Source organism: Chiloscyllium plagiosum, chromosome 14 (genome assembly GCF_004010195.1).
Source record: "Chiloscyllium plagiosum isolate BGI_BamShark_2017 chromosome 14, ASM401019v2, whole genome shotgun sequence".
Classification (NCBI taxonomy): Eukaryota; Metazoa; Chordata; class Chondrichthyes; order Orectolobiformes; family Hemiscylliidae; genus Chiloscyllium; species Chiloscyllium plagiosum.
This window is the reverse complement of record NC_057723.1, coordinates 30512780-30537400: the sequence shown is the minus strand read 5'-3', so window position 1 is coordinate 30537400 and position 24621 is coordinate 30512780. Positions and strand designations below refer to the sequence as shown.

General features: G+C 40.8%; 1 protein-coding gene across 3 annotated transcripts in view; it reads right to left on the bottom strand.

The window, feature by feature from the left end:
- Positions 1-24621, bottom strand: part of ddx46 (DEAD (Asp-Glu-Ala-Asp) box polypeptide 46) — a 69936-nt gene that overhangs the window by 35558 nt on the left and 9757 nt on the right. For 2 of the 3 annotated variants that reach the window (XM_043703461.1, XM_043703462.1), the window contains exons 3-6: positions 21562-21600; positions 19685-19813; positions 11559-11646; positions 7202-7367 (exon numbers count right to left, since the gene is read on the bottom strand). In XM_043703461.1, coding sequence (XP_043559396.1) covers positions 7202-7367; positions 11559-11646; positions 19685-19813; positions 21562-21600 — 422 coding nt within the window. The remainder of the gene's footprint in view (positions 1-7201; positions 7368-11558; positions 11647-19684; positions 19814-21561; positions 21601-24621) is intronic. The other variant, XM_043703463.1, reaches the window with a different exon arrangement.

The window sequence follows — 24621 nt, the reverse complement described above, 5'->3', positions numbered from 1 at the left end:
AGAGAGAGAGAGTGCGAGAGAGAGAGAGAGTGCGAGAGAGAGAGTGCACGAGAGAGAGAGAGATGTAAAAGATTGAGAGAGGCATGGAAATGGTGGACAGGACTGTTCCCCTCAATTGAAGGATAAGTAAACAAGGGTACATAATTTTAAGCTGAAGGCAGGAGGTTTAGAGGGGATTTGAAAAAAAATTCTTTTCACCCAGAGGGTGGTGGAAATCTGGAATGCATTGCCTGAGAGGGTAGTTGGGACAAGAAACCACACAATCTTTAAAAAGTACTTGGATGAGCATTTGAAATGTCATAACATTCAAGGTTGTGGGCCAAAAGGCAGAAAGTGCCATTGGTCTAGGTATGTAATGTTTTTTTTTAATGTCAGTGCAGACTCTATGGGCCAAAGGACCTCCTCTGTATTGTAGGGCTCTACTACACTGAACTGTTAGAAAAAAAATTAATTATGGATATCAGAAACAAGACAAAGCCATCAAAATTAGACAGTGTCGATCAATATTCCATTTGTGCCCTTGTAGGTGGATTCAAATCCAACCGAGCCCATCAAAAGTCTGCTTTGAACAAGTCATATTTGATCAAGAGGCGCAACAATTCAAGTGTCAACAATTTTACATAACATCTACAAGCAGGGAAACAGGATATTTAGCCTAACCTCACGTCAATACTTCACGTGTACTTGCTCGTATGCTTCATCAATTATTTACATAACTCTCTATTTCCTCCTCCCATATGTTTATCTCTCACACCTTAAATGTACCTATACTATTTCTTGGCAAGTACTTTCAATGGTGATAAATTACACATACTCAACAATTTGGGAAAAGAAATTTCTTCACAGACATTCCCAAATTTAACAGGAAACTATACACCTCAGCAGACAGAGATGCCTGTGGTTTCCTCTTCTGGCAATCTAGGCGAGGCAGTAGAACTTAATATGTGGAAATTAAATGGGGACAATACTTGATTTCTTGGGGGCTCTCTTATACAACTGGCCTTTTGTATTGCACATTCCCAAAAATGGAATTACTATCCTGCCATGTGATTGTTTAAAATCTGCTTTAGTCTTTAAAATCTCCATCGGGTTATCGAATGGCTTGTTAGCTTGGTTGGCTGCAAGGCTAATGTGTGCTTCAGAGTAATGCCAACAATGCAGGGCTTAAACTCTGTCCTTATGGAGGTGAACTTGGAGCCTTCCCCCTTGCCCTTCAGTAAAAATCATGGCATAAGTCAGGACGGGGAAAATTTCTGGCTGTAACAGCTGTTCCTTTTTGGAGGTATTTTCTCGAATTCCAGGAGCAGCAATTACTGTTTTATATGCTGTTACATTGTTTTGCAACTATGAAGAAAAAAAAAAAGTCAAAACAACAGCACTGTTAAAAGGGAGAAGATCAGACAAAGGAAGCATACAGAGTCATACAGATGTACAGTAGGGAAACAGACCAGATATCCCAACCTAATCTAGTCCCACCTGCCAGCACCCGGCCCATATCCCTCCAAACCTTTCCTATTCATATACCCATCCAAATGCCTTTTAAATGTTGCAATTGTACTAGCCTCCACCACTTCCTCTGGCAGCTCATTCCATACACGTACCACCCTCTGTGTGAAAATATTGCCCCTTAAGTCTCTTTTATATCTTTCCCCAAATGGGGAGGTCAGTGCAGAGAGAGAGAAAGATGCCCACATTGCTAACTGACCGAGTTAGCAGTTACTGCCTTTGCTGATGAATTAATGTATCACTGGACATCGAAAACTGTGTCTGGGAAAATTAAAAAAAGTGAACTCCATATTTGATCTTGGAGGAACCTGTTTGGAAGAGGTCACAGCACAGAAACAGATAAGTGGATATTTTAAGTGAGGATTAAAGTAAGTCTGCAGTAGTGAGCAGAGTGGGTTCTTTCTTGATTATATGTTTTACTGAGCTATGTCCCTTTATTAAACTTAAAATATAAGCCATAAGTATTAATTTAACTTGAAGCAGTGTTTTGGAGAGGAATCAAGATAGTGCTATTTTCTGGGAAAGAAACAAAAATGGCCCTTAGTAGAGTGATATGCTCTTCTTGTCGAATGCAGGAGTTGAGGGAGAGTTTACGTGTTACTAAGGATTATACCTGCAATAAATGCCGTTGCTTGCGAATCCTATCAGATCAAATGGATCAGTTGGAGAGACAGTTAGAGGCAATGAGGAATTCACAAGAGCAGAGGGATGTGATGGATGGCAGTTATAGAAAGTAGGGGGAAGGTCTCAGATACAGTCACAGAGAGGTTAACTCCAGGAAAGGTAAGAGAGCGAGGCACCTAGCGCAGGTGTGTTCTGTGGCTATCCCCATTTCAAGCAAGTATGCTGTTTTGGAAAATGTAGGGCGTAATGGATTCTCAGGGGAACGTAGCACGAACAGCCAAGTTTCTGGTATTGAAACTGGTTCTAACGTAATGAGAGGTACATCGGGTTCCAAGCATTCGATTGTGTGAGAGGACTCTCAAGTCCGAGGTACAGACAGAACTTTCTGTGGCCAGCAGTGAAAAATCAAAATGGTGTATTGCTTCCCTGGTACCAGGATCAAGGATGCCTCAGAGATGGTGCAGAATGTTCTCAAGGGGGAGACGGGCCAGCAGGAGGTCACTGTACACAATGGAACCAATGACATAGGAAGGGAAAAGATTGAGATTCTAAAGGGAGATTGCAGAGAGTAAGGCAAGAATTTAAAAAGGAGGTTTTCGAGAATAGTAATATCTGGATTACTCTCGGTGCTACGAGCTAGTGAGGGCAGGAATAGGAGGATAGAGCAGATGAATGCATGGCTGAGGAGCTGGTGTATGGGAGAAGGTTCACATGTTTGGATCATTGGCATTTCTTCTGGGGTAGACGTGACCTGTAAAAAAGGACGGATTACACCTGAATTGGAAGGGAACTAATATACTGGCAGGAAGTATGCTGGAGCTGCTCAGGAGGACTTAAACTGTTAATGTGGGAAGCAGGACCCAGGGAGATGGTGAGGAAAGAGATCAATCTGAGACTGGTGCAGTTGATAAAAGAAGTGAGTCAAACAGTCATGACAGGCAGGGGCAAAGCAGAGAACAAGGTAGGACTGATAAATTAAACTGCATTTATTTCAATGTAAGAGGCCTAACAGGGAACTCAGGGCATAGTTCGGAACATTGGACTGGCATATCATAGCAATTACAGAAACATGGCTCAGGGATGGATAGGACTGGCAGTTCCAGGATACAAATGCTACAGGAAGGATAGAAAGGGAGGCAAGAGAGGAGAGGGGAGTGGTGTTTTTGATAAGAGATAGCATTATAGCTGTACGGAGGGTGGATATTCCCAGTGGAGTGCCACAAGGATCGGTGCTGGGTCCACTACCTTTCATCATTTATATAAATGATTTGGATGTGAGCATGAGGTATACTTAGTAAGTTTGCAGATGACACCAAAAATTGGAGATGTAGTGGACAGCGAAGAAGGTCACCTCAGATTACAACAGGATCTTGATCAGATGGGCCAATGGGCTGAGAAGTGCCAGATAGAGTTTAATTTACATAAATATGAGGTGCTTGGGAAAGCAAATCTTAGCAGGACTTATGCACTTAATGGTAAGGTCCTCGGGAGTGTTGCTGAACAGAGAGATCTCGGAGTGCATGTTCATAGCTCCTTGAAAGTGGAGTAGTAGATTGACAGGATAGTGAAGGCGGCGTTTGGTATGCTTTCCTTCATTGGTCAGGAGTTAGGAGGTCATGTTGTGGCTGTACAGGACATTGGTTAGACCACTGTTGGAATATTGCATGCAATTGTGGTCTCCCTCCCATTGGAAAGATGTTGTGAAACTTGAAAGGGTTCAGAAACGATTTACAAGGATGTTGCCAGGGTTGGAGGATTTGAGTTCTATGGAGAGGTTCAATTGGCTAGGACTGTTTTCCCGGAGCGTTGGAGGCTGAGGGATGACCTTATAGAGGTTTATAAAATCATGGATAGGGTAAATAGACAAAGTCTTTTCTCTGGGGTGGGGAAGTCCAGAACTAGAGGGCATAGGTTTAGGATGAGAGGGAAAAGATATAAAAGAGATCTAAGGGGCAACATTGTCACACAGAGGGTGGTACGAGTAGAATAAGCTAGTGGAGGCTCGTACAATTCCAAAATTTAAAAGGCATCTGGATGGGTATATGAATAGAAAGGGTTTGGAGGGATATGGGCTAGATGCTGGCAAGTGAGACTAGATTGGGTTGGGACATCTGGTTGGCATGGACGAGTTGGACCGATGGGTCTGTTTCCATATTGTACATCGCTATGACTCTATGACAAATCAAAGATGATCCCTGGAGGAGTCCTTTCAGTTGCTTGCTCATCCTTCACAAAATGTGAACCTGCTAGTTTGGTTAATATTCTTGGAAACAGTTTTTGAATCTGCTCCAGTGCCTGCATATCCTTTCCAAATGAGACACCGGAATTGCAGAGAACACTCCAAAATGTCCTTCAAGATTCAAGGCAAATTCAGTGCAACACCTCTACTTTTTAATTCTATCAATCTAAAAATGAAACTATGATTCAGCTTGCCTTTTTAACTACAATAGATACTTTTTGATTTATGTATTTCAATTCCTAGATTCCACTTTTTTTTCTCCAAATTATGACCTCCTTATCTCCTACGAGACTATAAAACCTTATGCTTATCCATGTTGAATTCTGTTTCGGGTCTCAATGGAAACTATAAAACCTTATGCTTATCCATGTTGAATTCTGTTTCGGGTCTCAACGGAAAGCTTAAGAATGGAAAGTTTGCAGTATTATATTATGCTGCCATGCTTTTTGAAACTGGTTGTGACTTTGATATCAAAATTAAAACCAGAGCACTGGACCTGTTTGGAATATTACAGAGCAAATGACATGCATTCTGATCGAACAGTAAATCAAATAATTGCTGAGTGCAAAACGTTCATTCCAAATACAAATACAGTCATAGAATCATAGGGATGTACAGCACAAAAAGAGAACCTTCAGTCCAATTCGCCCATATCAACCAGATATCCTAAATAAATCTCGTCCCATCTGCCAGCACTTGGCCCATTTCCCTCTAAGCCCTTCCTATTCATCTATCCTCCCCGATGCCATTTAAATGTTGTAATTGTACCAGCCTCCAACCTCTTCCTTAGCAGCTCATTCCACACCACTACGCTCTATGTGAAAAGGTTGCCCCTTAGGTCCCTTTGAAATCTTTCTGCTCTCATCTTAAACCTATGCCCTCTAGTTTTGGGACTCCCCTCTCCCGGGAAAGAGACCTTGTCTATTTACCATATCCATGCCCCTCATGATTTCATAAACCTCTACAAGGTCACCCCTCAGCCTATGACGCTCCTGGGAAAACAGCCCCACCTGATTAAACTTCTCCCTACAGCTCAAACCTTCAAATCCTGGCAACAACCTTGTATATCTTTTCTAACCCTTTCAAGTTTTAAATCATCCTTCCAAAGCTGGGAGACCAGAATTGCACACAATATTCCAAAAGTGACCTAACCAATGTCCTGTAAGCCGCGACATAACGTCCTAACTACTATTCTCAATGCTCTGCCCAATAAAGGAAAACATACAAAATGCTTCTTCACTATCCTATCCACCTGCGACTCCACTTTCATGGAACTATGAACCTGCACTCCAAGGTCTCTTTGTTCAGCAACATTCCCCCAGACCTTCTCATTAAGTGTACAATTCCTGCCCTGATTTGCCTTTCCAAAATGCAGCACCTCACATTTATCTAAATTAAACTCAGTCTGCCACTCCTCAGCCCATTGGCCCATCTGATCAAGATCGCATTGATTTCTAAGGTGACCTGCTTTGCTGTCCACTACACCTCCAATTTTGGCTTCATCTGCAAACTTACTAACCATACCTCGGTTCACATCCAAATCATTTATATAAATGACAAAAAGCAGTGGATCGAGCGCTGATTGTGGCACATCACTGGTCGCAGGCCTCCAGTCTAAAAGCAACCCTCCACTACCACCCTTTATATTCTACCTTTGAGCCAGTTCTGTACCCAAATGGCTAGTTCTCCCTGTGTTCCATGTGATCTAACCTTACTAACCAGTCTACCATGAGGAACCTTGTTGAATGTCTTACCGAAGTCCATGCAGATCACGTCCATTGCTCTGCCCTCATCAATCCTCTTCGTTACTTCTTCAAAAACTCAATTAAGTTAGTGAGACATGATTGCCCACACACAAAGTCATGTTGACCATCCCTCACCAGTCCTTGTTCCAATATAATCTAAAGCAACGTGGATTGATGTAACTACTTTTTGATAATTTCTATCCTGTGTTAGACACAAGCAGATGAACATGCATGCAACAATGCATGTTCTAGATATTCTAATTACCCTGCAAACACAGACATTCTCAAATTTAACAGGAAACTAAAAACCCCAGCAGACAGAGATGTCTATGGTTTTCTTTCCTGGCAATCTCAGTAAGGCTGCAGGACCTAATACATGGAAGTTGAAAGGGAAGATAGATGTCAACTTGGACTGGTTGACTTGGGCAAATAATTCAAACCATCCACTGCAGCAGTTTAAGGAGGCAGTTCACCTCAACCTTCTTAAAGGCAGCTGGGTATGGGCAATAAATGCTGGCCTAGTCAGCGAAGCTCACATTCCATGAGCAAATAAACAACATCATATTTATCCAATGATTCCATTTCCTTTCTGCCTTTTTTCTATCCTCCTCTCATCCAAAATAATTAACCAATAAACCTGGAAATATTTTCCAAATAAATGTTCAATCAAGGGCTTAGGCTATTTGGACACAAAATGATTTCTGGCATTAACAAGATTTGGGAGTGTGCTCAATGCCTTGGCCAAGAGGTGTCCCCCAAGCAATACTACCAAACCAGTCAATATAAGAACAGAAGAACTAGAAGCAGCAGTTGACAATTCAGCCCCTCAAGTCTGCTCTGCTGTTTGGTTCGGCCATGGCTGATATAATCTCAGCCTCAACTCCACTTTCCTGCCCACTCTCCATAAGCCCTCAATACACTCCTAGTTAGAAAATCTGTCTATTTCATCCTGAAATTTATGCAATGTCCCAGCATCCAAAATCCTTCAAAGATGCTGCTGTGTTTAAAATGTTGACTATGTGACAATATCATTGCAATTCGAAGTAATTCATTGGAAACAATGCAAAAACTGGATTAAAAATTTTACCATCATCATCCTCAAGGCTCCATTTTTTGCCCTGTTTCATCTCTTCAAGTTCTCTCTTTATTTCACCAATGTTTTCAACGACCTTTTTGCGCTGTTCTTCTCTCCATTTTTCAACACGTTCTTTCCGTTTTCTCATTTCCTCTTCCAATTTACTTTGCTCAAAATTCTATTAGAATTGATGAGATTTTGATAATTAAAGTTAATTAATTTCAATATGACAGCAAAACTTCTCCATTAGCCTTTACTCTGTTAGCTAACTAACTAACCAGTTAGCACTAACAACATGAGTAATTGCATTTCTGAAAATGAAAGCGAAAAATGACTAATTTGCATTACCTATTGGACTCAGGTTCTAAACATTCATATTTATACAGCATATGCATGCTAATGCAAATGTAAAGATCGAAAGATTCCCTCCATCATATGGTCAGAAATAGGGATGCTCACTAATGATTACACAATGTTCAGCACCATTCGTGACTCCTCAGATAGTGAAGCAGTTCAAATGCAACAAAATCTGGACAATATCCAGGTTTGGGCTGACAACTGGCAAGTAATATTTTCACCACACCAATGCTAGGCAATGCCCATCTCAAATAAGGGACAAAATAACCACAACGCCTTCAAATTCAGTAGTGCTGTCAATGGTAACATCCTGGGTATTACCACTGACCAGAAACTCAACTGGACTCGCCACATAAATACAGTGGCTGCAAGAGCAGGTCAGAGGCTTGGCACACTGCAACGAATAACTCACCTCTTGACTCCCTAAAGCCACCATCTCCAAGGCACAAAAAAGGAATGCGATGGAATATTCTCTACTTGCATGGATGGGTGCAGTTCCAACAACACTCAAGAAGTTGGACATCATCCATGACAAAACAGCCCACTTTATTGGCCCTACGTTTACTCCCTCCACCACTGACAGTAGCAGCAGTGTGTTCTATCTACAAGATCCAAAACTACGACCATTTCCATCTCGATGGACAAGGGCAGCAGATATATGGGATCCGCACCATTTTCAAGTTCCCTTTCAAGTCACTCACCATCCTAACTTGGAAATATATCACTGTTCTTTTACTGTCATTGGGTCAAAATCTGGACTTCCCTCCCTAATGGCACTGTGGGTCAGGTGGACTGCAGTGGTTCAAGAAGGTAGCTCACCACACATTCTCAAGGGCAACTAGGGATGGGCAATAAACGCTGGCCAGTTAGCAATGCCCACATTCCACAAAATGAATAAAATAAAGACAAACTGATGATGGAAAACAGGTTTGGCAGCATCTGGAGAGAAATATAAAGTTAACATTTTGATGCAAATGACTTTCCTTTGAAAGAGGAGCGGGGATCACCTGAAAGTATTGTCGATATAAATCAATGATGATGTTAAGGGCACATTCAGAAACAGACGTTAAAATACTGAACAAGATCCTTTCTTTGTTGGATAATTTATTTGCAAGATGCAGGATTATAGATTATAGATTTCTAACAATGCCCAAGTTTTCTTCTGTTATAGCCTTTTGAATACCAACTAAATGAAATTAATCAAATAAAGTTAACAAGCAACAGCTGTTAAAGCATTCAGGATCCTATATATTTGCTTTTAAGATATTTTCTAAAGGTAGTTTAGGGATGTCTCACCTCCACAGCTCAGGAGCAGGTGGAGCTTGATCCAGTCCTCCTGGCTTAGAGGTGGGGACACTGTCACTGTGCCACAACAGCACAAACAGGGCTCTCTCAAGGATATTTTCTAATTGACATGTTAGAGATGTTATTATACACAACTGCAGCAGGTGGGATTTGAACATGTGCCTCCTTGCTCAGAGATAGGGACATTACTAGTGTGCCACAAATTTCCCAACAGGGCCCTTGTCAATTGTTAACAAAATAACAGCTGTCACCTGTGTATTTTTAACAACATCATCATCAACCACGAACAGGAGCTTCTGTGATGCAGGAGTAGCTCTGAGCAAACAAACTCTAGTTTGAGTCCCTCCTGTCCCAGAGGTGTGTTAGGAACTGATTAGGAACATCCAAACATTAACAGGCATAAGGGATTCTTGACTTTATTACACAAACATCATGGCTTGAGAGTGTGAAGAGAAATCCCAAGCAAAACTGTAATTTCTCCCATTTTTCACCGCTGAAACTCTTTCTTTAGTGGTTAGCACTGCTGCCACACAGCTCCAGAGACCCGGGTTCAACTCCCGCCTCAGGCAACTCTCTGTGTGGAGTTTGCACATTCTCCCCGTGTCTGTGTGGGTTTCCTCCGGGTGTTCTGGTTTCCTCCCACAATCCAAAAAAATGTGCAGGTTAGGTGAATTGGCCATGCTAAATTGCCTGTAGTGTTAGGTGAAGGGGTAAATGTAGGGGAATGGGTCTGGGTGGGTTGCGCTTCGGCGGGTCGGTGAGGACATGTTGGGCCAAAGGGCCTGTTTCCACACTAAGTAATCTAATCTAATCTAATCTAATCTAAAACCTTGCTAGACTTATAAAATGGCTGATGATGATTGCATGATCTCATTTCTAGAAGTTTCTGAACCCCCTGCATTGTATAGATATCCAACTAAAGCTATTAATGGACTTGGCTGGAAGCAATTGGCTCATTACAACTTGGACAAAGGAAAGCATTCAAAACACTATGTTTAAAATTAAATTTTCCTAGATGAGTGCAACTCCAACAATTTTCAAGAAACTTGACACAATCAGGGTCAAAGCAGGTCACTTCATTGGCAGCACATCTGCAAATAAAATCCAGTCCCTCCACCACAGAAGTTTAGTAGCAGCAGTGTGTACCGTCAACAAGGCACACTGCATAAATTCACCAAGGCTCCTTAAGCAGCATGTTGAAAGTTCCATGACCATTGCCACCTAGATGGACAAGGACAGGAGAAACACAGGAACACTATTATCCCTCCAAGTAGAATTTTAAAAATATCATTGCTCCTTCAGTGCCACGGGGTCAAATTCCTGCAACTCCATAAGGGCATTCTGGATATATCTACACCAAATAAACTACAGCAGTTCAAAAAGGCTGCTCACCTCCACCTTCTTAAGGGCAACTAGGAGTCAGTCACCAACGTCTACAACCCATGTGAGAATTAAAACAAGTTACAATGCTTTTAATAATTAACTCTTTGCTTTGTAATGAAAACTCTGGTGATGAGATAACGCTATACTGTCAGCTTAATGACCTTCTAACTGGCCCACTAAGCTGTGTCCACAGCAAGTGAAATGCTTATCATGGTTCCATCTCCAATCCAAGCTTGTTGAATTGTTTAAGTATTGGCAGTGTCCCCACCAGAGCCAGGTAGACCGGGTTCATGTCCCACTTGCTCCAGAGATGTGCAGTAACATTTATGAGTAGGATTATTAATAATGCCTATGATTCTGGGATTCTAACTCAACTGTTGCTTGACCTCAGAGGAGGAGAAGGAAACCAGGCTCAGTTGACAACATATCTTGGACTGTCTACTTCTATATTTAAGCTTATGGCCAGAAAGTAGCCTAGATTTTATTTGCAAGAAGGAAATCTAGCAGGTTCAGCTCACCAAGGAAACTGATTGGACATTGACCACTGGAAAGTTGAAAGCCACATGAACTGATTTTTAAGAGCTGTGGATTTACCAAAACTTGTGAATATAACCTAGCTCCTCTCCTGTCTTCCTTCATTTCCAGAGAGCTTGTATATATGGATGGAGTAGCAAAGCAATTCCCCTACACTTTGACTTCATTTTTAAAAACTCAGAATCCAAAATTCAGGGTTTGATTGATGCACTTTGGCCCACCTCAATAATAGCCAGGAATGAAAATGGAAAGGGCTGAGTCAAACAATACTTTGCTGTTTTGGGCTTCAGAAGGGAAAAGACATCATAATTGAAATTCATCCCATTCCCTCTTTATCCATGATGCAAGCAAAGAAATTAGGATGAACCTTTAGAAGGCATTGATTTGTCTCCAACTGGAAGGTTGTGTCCAATTGTAGGTACCCAAGAAAAGATTTATGAGAAGGTTTCCAGAGATGAGGGACTTCACCTTTACGCAAGCTGGGAAAAAGAGCCATACTGCACTTGGAGCGTTAACTGTTTCAGTCCACCAGATGTTGCCAAACCTGCTAAGTGCCTTCAGCATTCCTTCTTTATTGCAGGTATCCAGTATCTGCAGTAGTTTGGTTTCTTTTTAAATGATAGGCTGATTAACTGGTTAATCATTCATTGGTGTTTTAGGGTGCCTTACTGAATGTAACCCGGTTTTCACTTTTCTCTACACTCAGGAGTACTTCATTGGCTATAAAGCACTTAGGGCTATCCTAAACCTTTGAAAGTTGTTAATTAGGTAAATTCTTTATTTCACTTACACTGACATCTTTGTCATCATCTTTCTCCTCTTTTTTCTTCTCTTTGACAGCCTCATTGGTGACTTCTATGCGGTCTTTAGATTTTGATCTGAAAAATACACATAACACAATTATTAGAGCCACCGTGTCAGTCTGGTGTGAACATGCTTAAACTGAATAATTTGAACATTAGTTTTTTTAAACTTTCTTAAAGAACATTAGCTAAATGAATCCTTTATCTAATGACCATTCTATTTTCTTAGAGAAATTTTGTACTAATGTAATAAAATACAGTAAAGACAAAATATTGGAAATATTGGGCCCCTTGGTGAGATATTTTTATCATGGATAGTCACAGTGAGGTGCTGGAAGGCTGAAGGTTGGCTAACCTGGTGACACTAGTTAAGAAAGGTGGTAAGGAAAAACCAAGGAACTACAGACTGATGAGCCTGATGTCAGTGGTGGGCAAGTTGTTAGAGGGAATCCCGAGAGACAGGATTTACATGTATTTGGAAAGGCAAGGACTGATTAGGGACAGTCAGCATGGCTTTGTGCGTGGGAAATCATGTCTCACGAATTTAATTGAGTTTTTTCAAGACGTAAAAAAAGAGGATTGTCGAGGGCAGAGTAGTAGACATGATCTATGTGGACCTCAGTAAGGCATCTGACAAGGTTCCCCATGGGACTGGTTAGCAAGGTTAGATCTTTTGGAATACAGGGAGAACTAGCCATTTGGATACAGAACTGGCTCAAAGGTATAAGACAAAGGTGGTGGTGGAGGATTGCTTTTCTGACTAGAGGCCTACGACCAATAGAGTGTCACAAGATTCGGTGCTGGGTCCACTGCTTTTCATCATTTATATAAATGATCTGGATATGAACATTGGAGGTATAGCTAGTAAGTTTGCACATGACACCAAAATTGGAGGTGTAGTGAAGAGCGAAGAAGGTTACCTCAGATTACAACGAGATCTTGGTCTGAGGAGTGGTAGATGGAGTTTAATTTAGATAAATGCGAGGTACTGCATTTTGGAAAAGCAAATCAGAGTAGGACCTATACACTTAATGGTAAGGTCCTAGAGAGTGTTGCTGAACAGAGAGACCTTACAGTGCAGGTTCATTGTTCCTTGAAGGTAGAATTGCAAGTAGATAGGATTGTGAAGTCGGTATTTGGTATGCTTTCCTTTATTGGTCAGAGTATTGTGTATAGGAGTTGGGAGGTCATGGTGCAGCTGTACAGGACATTGGTTAGACCACTTTTGGAATATTGTATGCAATTCTGGTCTCCTTCCTATCGGAACGATGTTGTGAAACTTGAAAGGGTTCAGAAAAGATATACAAGGATGTTGCCAGGGTTGGAGGATTTGAGCTATAGGAAGTGGTTGAATAGGCTAGGGCTGTTTTTCCTGGAGAGTCGGAGGCTGAGGGGTGACCTTATAGAGGTTTATAAAACCATGAGGGGCTTGGATAGGGTAAATAGACAAAGTCTTTTCCCTGGGGTCAGGGAGTCCAGAACTAGAGGGCATAGGTTTAAGGTGAGAGGGATAAGATATAAAAGAGACCAAAGGGGCAAGTTTTTCACACAGAGGGTGGTGCATGAATGGAATGATCTGTCAGAGGAAATGGTGGCGGCTGGATACAATTGCAACATTGTAAAGGCATCTGGGTGAGTATATGAATAGGAAGGTTTCAGAGGGATTTCGGTCAAGTGCTGGCAAATGGGTCTAAATTAGGTTGGGATATCTGGTCGGCATAGACAAGTTGGGTCTGTTTCTGTGCTGTACATCTCTAAGACTCTATTTAGAAGGCCAGGTAGCATCTGCACAGGGAGACTCAGACTTAATGTTTCAGGTCAGTGACCTTTTCTGTACTGACCGAAGGTTAGCAACCAGAAACATCATATCTATTTTTCTCCTCTTAAATGCTGTCTAATCCAAGCATATTTAGCATTTATTGTTTTTCATTTCCAGCACTTGCGGTATTTTCTTCTGTATCGATAAATTATAATTTCAAACAATCACATTAGTGCTCCAAATTAAGTTAGTTTGATGCACATTAAAGCCTTCTCTAAGTTTTTTTTTGAACTTTGTAGGCAACTTAACATACCATAGCATAACATATCAGCAACAGGAGTTGAAATTAATGCTGCTTAATGTGTACATTACTGAAAATTCAGAAAGCATCAGATCTAGGATGAGGCCTCTTGAACTTCTGGACACAGAGATAGATGCCCAGCCTATTTATTATACTGAGTCGAAAAGAGTGTGCTAGAAAAGCACAGCAGGCCAGGCAGCATCCGAGGAGCAGGAGAGTCGACACTTTGGGCATAGGCCCTTCATCAGCAATGTGGGGAATGGAAGGGGGCTGAGAGATAAATAGGGGGGGTGTGGAGGGGGGTAGCTGGGAAGATAATAGGTAGATGCAGGTGATAGTGTTGGTTGGAGGGGAGGGTGGAATGGATATATGGGAAGGAAGATGGACAGGTAGGGCAGTGCCAAGTTGGAGGGTTGGATCTCGGATGTGGTGGTGGGATGGGAGATAAGGAAACAGGTGAAGTTGACGTTGATGCTTTGCGGTTGAAAGTACCGGGGTAAAAGATGAGTCGTTCAACCCCACCGCCCTGTGACGGACCACTTCAACTCCCCCTCCCACTCTGCCAAGGACATGCAAGTCCTGGGCCTACTCCGCTGCCAAATCCAAGCCAATCACCGACTGGAGGAAGAACACCTTATCACCTGCCTTGGTACCCTCCGACCACACGGCATCAACGTCAACTTCACCAGTTTCCTTATCTCTTCTTCCCCCCATCTCATCCCAGATCGAACCCTCCTACTCAGCACTGACCTACCTGTCCATGTTCCTTCCCACCTATCCACTCCACCTTTCCCTCTGACCTATCACTATCACCCTCCACCTGCATCTACTTATCACCTTCCCAGTCACCTTACCCACACCCCAACATTTATCTCTCAGCTCCCTTCCACCTTCCCCCATGTCCCCCCAACACCCCCCCGCCACCTTCTCCCTAACCCCCAACCACATTCCTGATGAAGAGCTTATGTCCAAAGCGTCAACACTCTTGCTCTTCAGATGCTGCCTGACCTGCTGTGCTTTTCCAGCGCCACACTTTTCGACTCTGATCTCCAGAATCTGTGGTCCTCGCTTTCTTTCAGTATTTATTGTACAGACTAGCCACATAATCTTGTCTAAATCATATTCATAAATTTAACCTCTCGTTTCATTCATTTGTGATGGAATGCTGGCATGACCGGCTTTCCAGCATTTATTGCCGATGCTAATTGTTTTGGAGAAGTTTGTGGTGAACTGCCACTATAGACGGTGTAGGGAAGGCACAATGCTATTACGAAGGGAGTTCCAGGATTTGACACAATGACAGTGAAGGAATGGTGACAGTTCCAAATCAGGATGCTGAGAGTTTTGGAGGGGGACTTGCAGTTGTTGTTGTTCCCATACATCAGGCACTTCTAGGTAGTAGAGGATATAGGTATTAAAGTGCTATCAAGAAAGCCTTGGTGAGTTATGATGATGCACCCTGTAGATGATTAACACCATATATCATGGTGAAGTGTGTAAGTGAGTGAATGGTGAAGTTAGTAAACGGTGTTCCAATCATGAGGGCTGCTTTGTCTTGGAATGTATCAAACTTGAGTGTTGTTGGAGATGCACTCATCCAGGCAAAGAGACAGTATTTCATCACAGAAGGCTCTGTGCAATAATATTTCTTCCAACTTTTATGCCGTGAATTAATGCCAATTTAATGCCACCTAGTGGTAGATCCACGTCTTGCAATAACTGGATTCAGACTGATCAAATCCTGCACAACACTGTTGAGACATTAATTATTGATTTTTTAAAATCAATTTTGGTTTGCAGCTGTGAAGTTAAGCTGAGAGCTGAAGATGACCTTTGGATTGTAGGTAGCAGCAGTTCTATTTCCAAGGAAAAGAACAAAGTAGCATTTGCTTATGAGTCAGCTATAAAGTAATTCCAAGTCGCATTTCTTGTTTAAAAAAAGAAGTGCTTTAAGAACACTTCAACTCTGGAGAGATTTTATGATCCAGCAGATGTTGAATGTTAACTGGGATCTCATGGGAAGATGGTCAGTCTGGCAGGGAGAGGCCAGAATTTGAACTGCTTTTCAGAGTCTATTTGGGTCAGAAGGATCGTGACTGCAAAAGCTACAGGATGGTGGTTACACTCCTATTATCAACTTATTGCAAGTTCAGAGAAAAGATTCTCAGTTATAAGAACTGAGTGAATATTCCTCAAAGCCTACTGAAGGTATATTCTTGAATAGATGTCATCAGAAATTAAGCAAGACACAATTCCATGTGCCAGTGATGTCATGGATTTTTGAGTCTGCCTAAATGAGCTGGCCAGTTACATCTCTTTTATTCTTCCCTTTTGATTTATCCTTTCACCGTGGCTGTTTGTCTATGTGAAAAAATCGGCGCTGAATTAAAGATGAAGAGTCACAGATTTTAAGCGTTAGGTCTGCTTTGTTCCCACAGATGCTGCCAGCCTTGCTGAGTTCTGCCAGCTATTTCTGTTTTTGTTTCTGAATTAAAAAGGATTGGGATTGAATCATAGACATTAACTAGATGACCTTGTGATTTAACTTTGCTCTGCTAAAGCTACTGTATTCTGAATAAATTGTTAAATCTTTTGTTTACGCTAGAAACCCAGTGTCTGGTATCAGTTATTCTCAAAATTTGGTACAAGCTATTCAAAAAATCTGTTAAGGAACCATTAGGGTCCAGTTTGAGAGTCATTGAGTATTTTAGTTTACTGTGTTGCTAATACAGAAATATGGAGGCTGACTGATTTGGCTGTCTGTCCCCATATCGTCATAACATCTGGATAGCCAGATTTATGCAGATGCTATGAAACATCAGTCCTAGAAATATACAGAACAACGACGTTATCCCGTTGTTAGTCCAGCTGGAATTTTGAGTTTCCTGGGGTAAGAGTGTTGCTGCCCACTGTAAATTGCCCTTGCCCAGCTGCCTTCCTGAACTGCTGCTTCACCTGATGTAGGTACAATCAGGGTGGTTAGAAAGATATTCCCAGGTTTTACAGCCAGAATAACAGTGAAGGAATGGTAATGTCCCTCTTCATCTCAGAATGTGGGGCATTTGGAATACAAAATACAGGTGCTGACATCGCCATTTATCTGCTGTCCTTGTTCTTCTAGGGTGGTCCAAGTCATGGGTTTTTGATTTTTATTCATTCACAGACTGTGGATATTGCTGGTTAAGTCAGCATTTATTCCCTACATCTGGCCGCCCTGATAAAGATGGTTGTGAGTGTCGTCTTGAACTGCTGCAGACTTTGTGGTGTAGAGACATTGCTGTTATGAAGGGTTTTTACCCAGCAACAGTGAAGGAATGGCAAAATGGTTCCAAGTCAGGATGGTACATGGCTTGGAGGGGAAACCTGCAGGTGGCACTCCCACTCCCAGATGGCACTTCCAAAGGAAGATTGGTAGTTGTGATGTATCTTGAAGTATCTGCTGTCACTGTGAACAGGGCAGAATATTTATGATGGTGGACAGGGTAATAATCAAGTGGTGGAAATGTGTTGCTGGAGAAGCGCAGCAGGTCAGGCAGCATCTAGGGAACAGGAGAATCCCTTCTTCGGCTAATGCCCGAAACGTCGATTCTCCTGTTCCCTAGATGCTGCCTGACCTGCTGCGCTTCTCCAGCAACACATTTCCATCTCTGATCTCCAGCATCTGCAGACCTCATTTTCTCTTCAAAGATAATAATCAAGTGGGCTGATTTGTCAAGGACGATGTGAAGTCTGATTACTGGAAGTGGCAAAAAGAAAAGTATTCCATCCTACTCCTGAATTATGCCTTGTATTGACAAAAAGGCTGTGGAGAGTCAGGTAATTAATTCCTCACTGCAGAATTCCCAGACTTCAACTTGCTCTTGGAGGCACTGTACTTATATGGCTGGCTCTTTCAATTTCTCATCAGTGGTAGACCCACTGATAGTGGTGGATTTAGTGAAAATATCATTGACACTATAGGGAGATTTGTTCTTGGTGAAGTTATTTATTGCTTCGCACTTGTATGATTCAACTGTCACTGATCAGCCCAAGCCAAAATGTTGTCTGGATCTTGTTGCAAATGAGTAAGGAATGTCTCTGTATCAGAGGAGTTATGAATGCTACTAAATATGACCATCTCCGCTTGTAGTCTTATAATGGAGAAAGTTATTGATACAACAGTTGAAGATGGTTAGCCTGGGAACACATCCAGTAATATCTTGGACCACAACCATCTTCATTTGTCCCCCAAGTATTGTTCCAACCATATAGAATTTTCTTGCTGATTCCTATTCATTTCAGTTTTTTTAGGGATCCTCCATGCCATATTTCATCAAATGCAGATGATAACTCAGTAGATACTGCTTGATAGGAATAATGACACCTTTCATTACTTGCAGATGATTGCCAATGTTATGGCTGTATTGGCTATGGGTGGACTAGTTCTGAGGCCCAAGTCCTCAACACCCTAGCTGGGATGCTTTCAGGGCCAGAGCCTTTGGAGTCTCCAATACCTACACAGCCTTTTCAATATGTCACATGAAGTGAAACCAATTGGTTGAAGACTGAATCGGTAATGCTTGGGACTCGGGCAGAGATAGAGATGGATCACCCATTTAACCCTTCTGACTGGAGAGATTTGCTTATACTTCATCCATATCATGTTCATTGATGTGCTGGGCTTTCTCATCACTTTTCAGCAGTGTCCTCCTCTCAAGTGCTTAATTGTCCACCACTATTCACAACTGGATGTGGCAGACATGCAAAGCTTTTTTAATCTTCTGATTGCAGATTGCTCAGGTCTGTCTATCGCATGCTGCTTTGATTTAGCATGCATGGAATCTTGTATCAGAGCTCTGACTGGTTGGCACCTAATTTTTGGGCTTGTCACGTGCTGTTTTTACCATGCTCTCCTGCATTCTGCACGGAATGGAGTTTGATGAAAGGGAATGAGGGACGTGTCAGGGTATGAGGTTACATATTGTGGCTGAGAACAATTTTGCTGATGACAGCCCACAGTGCATCGCGGATGCCCAGTACTGAGCAGCTAAATCTGTTCTGAATCTATCCCATTTAGGACAGCAGTACTGCCATTAAAAAAAAGATTGACGGTACCCTCAATATGCAGACATGACACCAGACATACAAGTACTAAGTAAGGGACACTCTCACCAACTCTGTCATGGACAGGCGCATCATTTGTCATAGGTAGTTTGGTGAAAACAAACGTCAAATGGGCCTTTTCTCTCACCACCCAATTCTGGCTCAGTTCATTAGATACACCCTTCAAAACTTAGCAGCACAGTCAGAAATGGGGCTAAAGGGCAGTTAAGAGTCAACTATATTGCTGTGCACATTGTGTCACAATTGGATTAAAAAAAATAGCAGATTTCTTTCCCTCAAAGGTCATGAGAGAATCAGTAGGGTTTTTGAACAATATGGCAATTTCATGTTCGCCATTACCTAGACTAGCTTTTAATTCCTGTTTCAGTAGTTCATTGAATGTCGACATGGCAGGATTTGAAAACCTGAAGGACATTAGTCAAGGCTAGTTGATTACTCAAATCAGAGTACGGAACTTGATGGAAGATTGATACACTTACAAGATGATTCTGTAGAACTAACAGAATGAGCAATAGATCCATCTTATGTATAGAATGCGTTCAAGAATGATCAGCTGCACCAGTGTTAATAATATATTTCCACACATTTCTCCCTGCATAACTTCCTCAGGCTAGCATCAGCATCAAGAGATGGTAAAACAAATAGGGAGTATAATAGAGGTTCAAAGTGAAGCATCTATTAAAAATAAATCATTAACACAAAGTTACACAAATAGTAAGGAAACTGAATTATCAAAGCCCTCTAATTCAGCATAATAATTACCAAAAACACTTCTCTTTTTGCTGATGGAAGGAAGATATTTATTCAACAGAATATAAGCCCTCGTGTAAATCAGCTTTGCATCTGACTCCATACACAATTTCAACTAAAGAATAAACTTTGATCTTTAACTGCCCTTCATTTGATATTCTACACTGTCAAATAATACCCATAATCTTCTGAACCAATACCTTCTTTCCTTGCTCTTACTGCGGCTTCGAGAGCGTGGTTGAGAATGTGACCTACGGCTTCTGCCTCGGCTTACTGATCGTCGTTTTTCACGGCTGCGAGATCGCCTCCTCTCTCGACTCCTGGAACGTCTACAAGATGGAAGTATTTGATTTTAATGATTGGAAAACCAAGAAACAATCTTAGCATAGTTCATTTATTTAGTTTTCTATCAACTGAGTGGGAATCTGAACATTTCAATCTTATATAACCATGGCTAAGTTCATATAGTCGGACATCTTTCCCAAATTGAGTTTCAATTTGGTATGGCATTAGCTACTCCTATTATGAAAACTTGCTTACAGTTAATATTTGCTATTTCCTCAACCAACTGCATAATACAGGAGCCACCTGTAAAAACATATTAATATTTTTAATATTGTACAGCATTGATAATGTTATTTAAAAGAAACTAAAACTTGAAGTTAGAAATAAAATATATCCTGAACGGTACAAAGATGAAGTTGCATTTGTGTAGCAATTTGTAATTTTAGAATGTTAAAGCATTTCACAGCCAAAGCATTTTTGACTTGTATTTACCATTGTAAGTAGGAAAACGCAGCAGTCAATTTCCACTTCTCAAGATCCCACAAACAGCAATGAGATAAATTACCACATCATTTTTTTTGTTTGAGATTATACTGGCTGAGTGTTAAATACTGGCTGGGACACTAGGCAAACCTCCCCACTCTTCTTTGAAAATGAATTTTTTAATGTTTATCTGAGGGACAGGAATCAGTGCAACTACTCATCTAAAAAAAAAATCACAATCCAACAGGTTTATTAGAAATTATAAGCTTTCGCAGCGCTGCTCCTTCATCACCCGATGAAGGAGTAGTGCTCCGAAAGCTTGTGATTTCTAATAAACCTGTTGGACTATAACCTGGAGTCGTGTGTCCACCCCAGGCACCTCCATATCACATCTAAAAGATGACACCTTCAGCAATGCTGCAAAATCAGTACTGTACTGCAGTTTTAGTCTACTAATTGCGTTCACCACACCGTGAAGTCTCATTACGTTCACATGTCAAGAATAGGGTCTAAACCAAGAATTCCCTTATTGAAAAAGGTCAGAGTGCTACTAATAAGCTAAGACTAAACCCTCTAACCAGCTCATGCAGTAGTAATTATGGGGAAGTTTCAGTGCTTGCTTCCATATACTTCCAAAACAAACAGAAACCTTAGACTTTCGCACATGGCAAGTTTAACATAGAAAGACTGAAGCTGTTGTCAGTGACTCTATGCCTGCCCTTGAGGTTTACCATTAAAGACTTCCCCAGATGGCAATCATTGAAATCACTGAACTGATGGGAATCAGTTTTACAGTTTTGCTGTAAAACCCTTGAAAAAAGTACACCTTGTTGAATGAGATGCAACAGAGCTTTTTCTCTGGTGCACTAAGTTTGTAAGTATCGATAAGCCTCACTGGTCCTAGACAATGTTATATTCGTGGAACATTTTTCCATCATAATTTAAAAAATTGCTTTAAAAATATATACTTTGGGTTATATCATAATCCCATGCACATGTCCCAACCATTGTTTTGCTTCCAAAAATCTTCACTAAAAGTGAAGGATAATCAGTACATTTTACTCCCTGGTTTGCTGTCTGTGAGAATATTTCAACGTGATTGGCTGCTTACCCGACTTGATGACATCACTGTTGGATGTCTGGAGATCCCTTTGACTTTGCGTCAGGTTCAAACTGACGTTGGGAAAAGGGAAGTCCACGCCACAGAGATCACAAAATCTTTGTGGGTAGCTTTCTTCAAAGTCAGCAGTCGATTAACTGCAAAACCTGGTCCTAACATTAGGTAAAGTTTAAATGGCTATCTACTCACTTTGGTGTGACCACTGACATTCTGCATCTCTGTGGTATTCTGTGTGAGATAAAATTAAATAAACAATTGGAAAGAAAGTGGAAAATAGCACACAATCAAAAATAAGTTATACTCAGCTTTACATCTTGCATTAGACTATATAAAATGGGCTAAAATTTCATCATTTTTTCCAGGGATTCAGTGTGGCTGCTATTTGTTCCATAAATTAGGAACAATAACCACATTTTTATTACATAGTGCTTTAAGACATTATTGTATTTTCCAGATTCACAAATCCGTGAATCCTGTATTTAGAAAGCCAAACCACAATCTACAAAATATAAACAACAAAAGGAAAACCAGCGGGACAATCACCAGGTACTATTCTGGTGACAGTCAGTTTCAGAGTAACTTTGGCATTGGCTTTGTTGCTGAACAACCTCTTTGCCAACATTGGGACATTTTATATGTTCACCCACAAAAGATTTATTGCCGAAAAAAATGAATCATCCATCAAATATCATCAAACTTAAGCAAGTGTATCAGATGTGTTTTGAATTACCATATGGCAGTGTTCTACAACAGACTGATCACAAATATGGAACTTCAATCTGATTTATTGTACTCCACTAGATCAATTTGATCTTTAACTGAAAGTGTGCACATTAATGCAAAGTAAAAACTTATATTCATGCAAACTATGCATATTTCAATATTGTCATTGATATTTATGGAATGCAAAGGACATCTTAGACTGAAAAAGAAAGACAGTTGATCAAAACACTCTGCAATGGCATAAACTAAACAGTAATTTATGCCATAATCTAATAGAGCACACACTACACTATTTACTATATTCTTAATGGAGGAACTTTTCTTCCAAAAGTACAAGACACCATCCACCGTTACATGTAAAATGTATCCCAAACAATTCTAGTATTAACAGCCTAGCAAGGCCACTGTACAGATCATAATGGATCACTTGCATAAAAATACTCACTTGAGTAGTCCTGGCAATGCTTTTTCAGTATATTTTAAAGTATGCCTATATTTTAAATTTTGTCAGACAGTTTACTTTCCACATTTCTATCAAATACTAATTCAAAATAAGGTACTAAAAATATTTTGACCATATCAAAAGTTCTAGCATAGGCCTTAAAATGTTAACATTCAACTCATTAAAAGATAGCAGGCATAAAAAGTTTATAGCTTTTAAAGTTATCAGTGTTTCACCATTATTGATATGTAGATCAGAGATGTCTAATAAATTAAAACCAGTTGACAATAAGCTATACAGAAAAACTGTTCTTTCATATAAAGTAGGTTTATGTAAGTAGTCATAAAGGCTGTTACTTGCATAGGTTAAAAATACAAAGCATTAGAAATACTCAGAAGGTTGGACAGCACCTACGTAAAATGAAACAGTTAACATTGAGTCAAATATAACTTTTCTTCATTCGTTAATTGTTCTGACTGAACTGAAGCTGCTAGGCCTGCTCAGCATTTCTAGTACCTTCTGTTTTTATTTCAGAGTTCCAGTATCCAAACTGTTTTGATGCTATTTGCTGCTATAAGCAATATTAAATGCCAAAAGTCCACATCAGTATCATGCATAGTACCATATACAATTGCAAATATTGCTCTGCTCAAAAGACCATGCCAAATCTACTTTACAACTCGACTTTTGTAACCGAGTAAAAAATATATAATTAAATTTAAAACAAAAAAGGTACAGATGATGACAATATATTTAATTTCCTTCAACTGCAAATATCCAAAACAGAGAACTCAAGTAATCAATGCAAAAAAAAAATTTAAGAGGGAAACGTGATCAAACAAATATCAAGAACAGAATAAACTGTTTATTGGAAATAGCATCCACTAACAGGATACTTCCCCATTCATCAAGTATCTTGTTATGGTCATCAAGTTATTTCAGACTTCCTAATGTTCTTTTCCTTTATTCTTCTTCAATTCTATGGGGTTGTGAGCGTTGCTGGCTGTCCAGCATTTATTGCCCTACCCTAGTTGCCTCCTTGAGGTGTTGGTGAGTTACCTTCTTGCTGCAGTCCGCTTGCTGTGGGCTAACCCACAATTCCATTAGGGAGGGTATTCCAGGATATTGACCCAGCAACAGTGAAGAAACAGCAATAGATTTCCAAGTCAGGATTGTGAGTGGCTTGAAGGGGAACCTGAAGGTGGTGGTGTTCCCATGCATTTGCTGCCCTTGTCCTTCTCGATTGAAGTGGTCATCAGCTTGGAAGATGCTATCTAGGGATCTTTGGTGAATTTCTGCAGGGCATCTTATAAATAGCACACTATCTGCAACAGAGTGTTGGTGATGGAGCGAGTGGATGTTTGTGGTAGTGCCAATCAAGTGCACTGCTTTGATCTGAGCAGCGTCAAGCTTCTTGAATGTTGTTGAAGCAGAACCTATCCAGTCAAGTAGACACTATTCCATCACACTCATGATGTGTGTCTTGAAGATGATGGAGAGGCTTTGAGGAGTCAGGAGATGAGTTACTCACTGCAGCACTCCTAAACTCTGACCTGCTCTTGTAGCCCCTGTATTTATATGGCAACTCCAGCTGAGTTTCTCGTCAATAGTAATTCACAAGATTTTGACAGTGTGGGATTTTGTGAATGTAACACTGAACGTCAAGGGGCAGTGTTTAGATTATCTTATCGGAAAAGGTTCACCAGACTGATTCTTGGAATGGCAGGACTGATATGAGCAAATACTGGATTGACTGGGCTTGTACTTGCTGAAATTTAGAAGAATGAGGGGGGATTTCATAAACCATATAAAATCCTGATGGAACTGAACAGGTTAGATGTAGGGAGAATGTCCCCAATGTTGGGAAAGCCCAGAACTAGAGGTCACAAACTAAGAATAAGAGAGTAGCCATTCAGGACTGAGACAAAGAATTTCTTCACTCAAAAAGTTGTGAACCTGTGGGATTATCTCTCACAGGAAGCTGTTGGGCCAGTTCATTAGATACATTAAGCAGTTGAAGATGGTTGGGCTTACCATGTTACCTTGAGGAACTCCTGCAGAGATGTCCCGCAGCTGAGATGACT